The following is a 7092-nucleotide window of genomic DNA, read 5'->3' on the forward strand; positions in this document are numbered from 1 at the left end:
GCACTGCGCCTGCTCGGGAGGGAGAGAGAAAGGGAGCGGCACTGCGCCTGCGCCGGAGGGAGCGAGAAAGGGAGCGGCACTGCGCCTGCGCGGGAGAAAGAGGCAAGGGAGCGGCACTGCGCCTGCGTGGGAGCAAGGAGCGGCACTGCGCCTGCGTGGGAGCGCAAGGAGCGGCACTGCGCCTGCGTGAGAAGGCAAGGAGCGGCACTTGCGCCTGCGCCGGAGTGAAAGCAAGGGAGCGTCACTGCGACTGTGCGGGAGAGAGAGAGAGAGAGAGAGAGAGAGAGAGAGAACGGGAGCGGCACTGCGCCTGCGCCGGAGGGAGCGAGAAAGGTAGCGGCACTGCGCCTGCGCGGGAGGGCAAGGGAGCGGCACTGCGCCTGCGCGGGAGAAAGAGGCAAGGGGCGGCACTGCGCCTGCGTGAGAGCAAGGGAGCGTCACTGCGACTGTGCGGGAGAGAGAGAATTGATCCAACTCCACATACCGGGATCGATCCGAGAGAGAGAACGAGGTGCCTGAAGTCTGATACTCACCTTTAAAACCAGCTCTTAATGCAGGGACAGGTGGGAACTTCAGTTACTATTTGAAATATTTAAAAATTAACCAGAGCTGCAATTCTGGTTAGATCCTGTCTCCCAAATAAAAAGGGAATGTTTGTATGGGTCAGGGTGTATATCGTTCTCCCTATGGAATTATTGTCCCAATAAGGAATGGTAGCCGCTCACTCACTTTATACTCGGTTCTTAACATCCGTTCATATTCGGCTCTCCTAACAACGCGTTAATTGAGTGCTGCGCTCACGTTAGGGTTCCGTGTGTTTTGTTTTTCTCTGAAGCCAGTCCTCATCTATATTGAATCACTGATCTGAATATTCGCTCACAGCAAGCCCGCTGCAGTGTTTCTGGATCTGGATTTCTACATGTTGGACAGACAGTTTACCGAAAATGGCTAAATAGTAAGCAGCCCTTTCACAGATACAGTGGGTGGCTCTGAAAAGAGCCTTTGGGTTATTAGATTGAATCTTGTCCACTTTACTTGCTCTTGGAGCTGGCAGTGCTGGTTTTCTTGGGAAGCAGCACCGCCTGGATATTAGGCAGTACCCCGCCCTGAGCGATGGTCACCTTTCCCAGCAGCTTGTTGAGCTCCTTGTCGTTGCGGATGGCCAGCTGCAGGTGTCTGGGGATGATGCGGGTGGTCTTGTTGTCGCGGGCCGCGTTGCCGGCCAGCTCCAGGATTTCAGCGGTCAGATACTCGAGCACAGCAGCCATGTAGACCAGAGCTCCGGCACCCACACGTTCAGCGTAGTTGCCCTTTCGCAGGAGCCTGTGAACACGGCCCACAGGGAACTGCAGTCCGGCCCGGGATGAGCGGGATTTGGTCTTGGCCCGAGCTTTACCGCTGGTTTTTCCTCTTCCAGACATTTCCAAAATCCACTCGTTGAAAGAAATAATGATAAACTCCGCCCACATCTGCCGCCCTTCTACCTTCTGGAGGAATGCAGACAGCAAACTTGTGATTGGTCGCTCTGTGGTGAATTCCATTGGTGTTCTCCGGTGACCAATCACAGTCTGTTTTTCCGCCAATGGCAAGTGTGTGGAAATAACTGTCCTCAACAGTCAGACCGCCAACGATTTTTAATTTCAAAAAGCTCGCCAATATTTTCCTAACCCAGCGAATTAAGTTAATAAATTAACTATTAGCCAAAGATTTCCAGACAGTTTTTTATTCCTTTTGTCTTCTTCCATCTCTCCCTTGCAAATTCCAGGCTGTTACAATCAGGATTAATTCCGGGTTCAATATCGAACTTTAACGGGTGGGATTAAATCCCCATTGATTCTGTAACGGGACACATTCCAGCTCAATCTCTGTAAAAGTGAGGATTCAGATTATCGAGTGATCCTTTGCACAGGCGCTGCTGCGGAAGTGAAACCAGATCTGGGAGTCCTTCTGTGAGAGGAGAAGAGGGACAGAGCGTTCAAACTGACCGCGTTCTGGTCTCTAAGAAACCCCATTCTGGGTTGTTACACTGCAGGAATTCTCTGGTTAATAAAAGGATTGACTCCCAACTGGCATTGAAAAAAATGAAAATGTTTTTGCAGAGATTGAGGTGACTGAAATCAGAGTCTCATCTCGAAAACAAGCTTTTAATTTGTCGGAAGGCGCTGCAAGTGAATGGGTCTGAGATCAAAGGGAAAGAGCGATCAGGGACCATGTTTGTACTTTACTGGACGGGAAATACAACAGCGACGCTAAGGTTGATCCGGGCAGTGAAAGTGCTTATCTGAGAATTCAAAACTAAATCTACGGCTGGAACTTCAAACGTTCTCAAACACACTTGTTACGGAAATAATTACAGTAAATTGTGTCTAAAGAGAGATGAGTTTGTGTAGCTCTTTCAGAGAGATTGTGGGTAGCTCTTAAAAGAGCCGTTGTGTTTTGGGGTTTGTTCTTTCAGGACAGCGTGGAGTTTTACTTGGAGCTGGTGTATTTGGTCACCGCCTTTGTCCCTTCCGACACGGCGTGCTTGGCCAGCTCCCCGGGCAGCAGCAGGCGCACGGCGGTCTGGATCTCCCGGGAGCTGATGGTGTGCCGCTTGTTGTAATGGGCCAGGCGGGAAACCTCACCCGCGATGCGCTCAAAAATCTCATTCACAAACGAGTTCATGATGCCCATGGCCTTGGAGGAGATGCCGGTGTCGGGGTGAACCTGCTTCATCACTTTGTAGATGTAGATGGAGTAACTCTCCTTCCTCGACTTTCTGCGCTTCTTGCCGCCCTTCGCTGCCGGTTTACTGACGGTTTTCTTGGCGCCCTTCTTGGCAACTGCTTTCTTTTCATCAACCATTCTCAAACTCGATTTCAGACACAAAACGACGCAAACCCGCGCCGGGCTCGGAATATATAGGCAGCCCCACAGTCCTATGCTAATGAGGGATGGGTGAAGGCAATGGTTGTGATTGGCTGCTGAAGAGTGATGTCAAATTCCATTGTTCTGCATCTCTATGATTGGCTTCTTTATGTATCCAATCAGATTGAGATTTTGTCACCAGCACGCCCCCTGTAGTCAGAAAGGTAATTGCAAGAGCATATATCCATGCACCAATTCCCAGACCATTATCTGGGGTCCCAAGCACTTCTTCCGGACGAGACAGCAATTTAGATGTACTTCCTCCAACCAGTGCACTATATTCATGTCTTGCAGTGTGGTCTCCACCACTTTAGTTCAGTATCTGCCCGTCTCTAGTACTGTGAGTGTGTGTATTGGAATAGTTCTGTATTATTCAGTCTCTGGTGATTTATGTAAGTGTTGGAATCATTACCAATCTCAGTCTCTATTACAGTATGTGCGTGTGGGATCCATTCATTTCCTGTCCGTCACTGATACCATGTGTCAGGGTGGGATTCCATCTGTATCCGTCAGACTCTGGTACCGTGTGTCAGTGTTGGGATTCATTCAGAATCTGTCATTCTCTGGTAGTGTATGTGTGTGTGACATTAATTTTGTATCTGTCTGTCACTGGGATGTGCGAGTTTGAGATTCATTCTGTATCTGTCATTCACTGGGATGGTGTGCATGTCTAAGATTAATTCTGGATCTGTCAGTCTCTGGTACTGAGTGTAGTGTGGGATTCATTCCGTATCTGTCATTCACTGGGATGTTGTGCAAGTCTAAGTCTAAGATGTCAGTCCCTGGTACTGAGTGTGAGTTTCATTCTGTATTTGTCAGTCTCTGGGACTGCATGTTAGTGTCATATTAGTGCTGAATCTGTCAGTCTCTCGTACTGTCTTTCACCGAAGAATTCCGCATGTATCTGCTACTTACTCGGTTTATGAAAGTGGGATTCTTACTGCATCTATCAGACTCTGGCACTTGATGTTAGTTTGAAATTAATTCAATTTCTGCTAGTATCTGCTACTGTATCAGAGTGTGGGACTGAATCTATTTGTAAATCAATTATCCACCTCCAGCTATCTGCAACCGCCAATTTCAAACCGTTTATTGACAGTAGAACCGAAACACAGCGCGCCGCACAAACCCTTACAGACTCGGGCTTCATATTCAAGGGTTCCCTGAAACCAGAATATTTTAAGTAAGATCCTGTTACAATTAACAATCAGTAATATTCCCGCCTATATACAGTCCCTTCGATCACAAGTCGACCCGTCTCCTTCCATGTCAATCTCTGACCTTATTCCATCTCCCCACACTTCCCCTCACAGACGGGTTCAGCAGTTTACAAACACCTTATTCCAGTTGATTTGGAGAATCTCATGTGTTGGGGTTCGAGTTGTGATGTGGGGTATCTCCGCCAGTGTCAGCGTCTCAGAGACTTTCACCCTGAACCTGTGAACTGAAAATGACCATGAACTGAGACTGGAGTCGAACACCCCCCCAGTTAGAGTGAGGCCCGGCCCGGACATCCCATTCTCTCTCTGTTTTATTGCAGACACTGGGGGAGGGGTGGGTGCAGCGAAAATCAGCGAGTCACCAGGGAGCCAGGGTTCATTTGAAATGATTTCAATCTGGAATCTGAGCCCGGCCCCGGGACATGGATCATATGATTCCACGATCACCTCTTTTTGGAAAGACATGGGTGGCTCTGAGAAGAGCCTTTGGGTTCAGATGTTTACAAGTTGTTGTTAGATCCATGTGTTAATGGAGACACGGAATGCAGGAGTTGATTTAACAAGTGTTTACTGAACAAAGTCTGGAGGTGAACTAACTACACAAGACGCTATACAGGCTTATATACCCGAGTGGTTACTACTGGTACTACAGTATACAGGGGCTTCAAAAACATAGTTCCTCTTAAAGGTACATACACTACAGTTGTCCTTTTTATTTTCTTTTGCTCGCTGCTTTCTGAGACTTTGCTGATTTGGGCTTGGCCTTGGGTTTTTCCACCTTCTTGGCCGCCTTCACCTTTCTGCCTGTGGCCTTCTTGGGGCTCTTGGGCTTCTTCACCACCACCTTCTTCCCAGCCGCCGCTTTCGCTGTCTTTTTAGACGTTGCTGCCTTCTTGGTGATTGTTTTCTTGGATGCTGGTTTCTTGGCTGGAGATTTCTTGGCTGCTGGTTTCTTGGCTGGAGATTTCTTGGCTGCTGGTTTCTTGGCTGCTGGTTTCTTGGCTGGAGATTTCTTGGCTGGAGATTTCTTGGCTGCCGGTTTCTTTACTGCAGATTTCTTGGCTGCTGGTTTCTTCACCTTCTTTCCCTCTTTCCGCTGGGATTCCTTCTTAGCAAGCCTGAAGGAACCCGTGGCGCCCGTGCCCTTGTTCTGCTCCAGGGAGCCGTTTCCCACTTTCATCTTGATACTTAACCTGATCTGGGACCGGAGCTTCAGCACGTCGACGCCGTTGGCAGCCAGAGCCTTCTTTATCGCAACCAGGGACATCCCCTTGCGATCGCTGCCACTCGCCACAACCTTGAGTTTCTGTTCGCCCAACGTGGGACCGGCTGGCTTGGAGTGGGGAGCCGCCTTCTTCTTCTTGCTGGGAGCCTTGGTTTGAGCGGCGGCGGCAGGAGGAGCCATTTTGGCGGCTGCAGTCTCGGTCATGTCGGCGACTCTGTAGAAAATCTCTCTGACAGTCAGAGCTGGGTCAGAAATGAAACGAGAGGCGGCGGCACAGAGCAACTTAAAGGCAGCGAGCGGACGGGGCGGAGACATCCTGCTGTCAGCTCCCGGCCCCTCCAGCCTCTCTCTGTTTCTCTCTCCTCATTAACTCTCCGATTACAATTAAACTCGGGCACTCCACATTCCCAGATTGGTCTCTTTCTGTCTCGAAGACCGGGATGTTTGCTGTCGAGAAAGTTTCATCAGAATTCAAGACAGCAATTTCGATTTAAAACCGTTTCTTTGCTGCACTGATCGCGCTCTCTCACCCGATCGCGGACATGTTCACTGTTTTTCGACTGAAATTTGAAATCAACTAAAACTTCACATTTAATTCCCACATCAGGGGGGAGCAGGGCGATCCTATGACAGGGAAATCTTTGAATTTTACACAAGAGGGTCTCTGAAATCCGGCGATGAGAGCGGGCACACAAACACAGTGACATTAGTCTAACCCGCCCGCCCCTTTAACACACTCTCGCTGACATAATGTTCACTCTGCTCATTCACAGCACAATCTGTTCCCAGATTTACAGTTCACAGGACAGGTTTTCCTCTCCGCTCGGCCTGTGCTGCCGATTCTCGGGGTTAGTTGGAGTTTCCCAGCTCAGTCAGTGTTAAACACTCTTGAGGCCGGCGCTCCTCACAGTGTCTGTTCCCCAGATTCAGGGGCAGGAGCCAATCACAGCTCTGGCTGTGTTCACCCATATCTGGTTTGAAGGTATTATATTGTTCGCAGGCAGGAATAAGTTTGATTTATATGAAAATAGAAATGATGATCTCACCGCCTCTCTCTGTCTCTCTCTCCCCAAAACTGAGGAACAGAACAGAGCAACTGGTGTCCTGTGCATTCCATTCTCAACACCCAGAGACAGCAACCAGAGAGAGAGAGACAGAGAGACTGTATCAGTCTGAATGGTCGTACTCTGAGCCAAGCGGTCCACGCAGTCTGTTACCGAGATTTAGGGTCAGGAACATGTCACAGTTTGGCTGTGTGGATCCTAGCCTGCTTTTAGATGATAGTATTATTCACAGAAATAGTGAAACATTCTGTTCACCACATATGCCTTGAACTTGGTTTCAATAGACCGAAAACTGAGAGGTTCAGCATCGATCCAGATATAACAGGCAGGGCTGGGGGATAGAGGGACTGGGGATTGATCCTGTACACAAGGCACAGAGAAAGACACAGGGGGTGACAGTCACACAGGCCCGGGAACTTGTCTGGTATCTGTCGCCTACTCACCCACCGGAGACAGGCAGAGACTGATTAAACTCCCCGCTCAGCAGCAGTTCAGTGTCAGAGATTGACAAAACCTGTTCCTCTCCATCCTTCCATACAGTATGGGGAAACAAATCGCTCTGAGGGACAGGATTCGCATCACTCTCACACTCACCGGCAGCAACTGACGTGTGTCCAGGGTTGCTTTCCCCTCTCCTAATATCTCCTTATCTGTCTCGGTGACAATGTTTCTTTGA

At 49.3% G+C, this 7092-nt stretch overlaps 2 protein-coding genes across 2 annotated transcripts; both read right to left on the reverse strand.

Annotated features, from left to right (window-relative positions):
* Positions 1-411: 411 nt before the first annotated feature.
* Positions 412-1595, reverse strand: LOC147082727 (histone H2A type 2-C-like). The gene has a single exon (XM_085980351.1). The coding sequence runs from the start codon at positions 1539-1541 to the stop codon at positions 1032-1034; it is 510 nt and encodes a 169-aa protein (XP_085836477.1). The 5' UTR covers positions 1542-1595; the 3' UTR covers positions 412-1031.
* Positions 1596-4678: 3083 nt separating this feature from the next.
* LOC147082728 (uncharacterized) lies at positions 4679-5642 on the reverse strand. Its single transcript, XM_085980352.1, has one exon. It carries the CDS (start codon positions 5554-5556, stop codon positions 4840-4842), a length of 717 nt encoding a protein of 238 aa, XP_085836478.1. The 5' UTR covers positions 5557-5642; the 3' UTR covers positions 4679-4839.
* Between the last annotated feature and the right edge of the window lie 1450 nt (positions 5643-7092).

This window comes from Somniosus microcephalus, unplaced genomic scaffold (genome assembly GCF_052327205.1).
Source record: "Somniosus microcephalus isolate GS21.2 unplaced genomic scaffold, FLI_Smic_1.0 scaffold127, whole genome shotgun sequence".
NCBI classification, from domain to species: domain Eukaryota; kingdom Metazoa; phylum Chordata; class Chondrichthyes; order Squaliformes; family Somniosidae; genus Somniosus; species Somniosus microcephalus.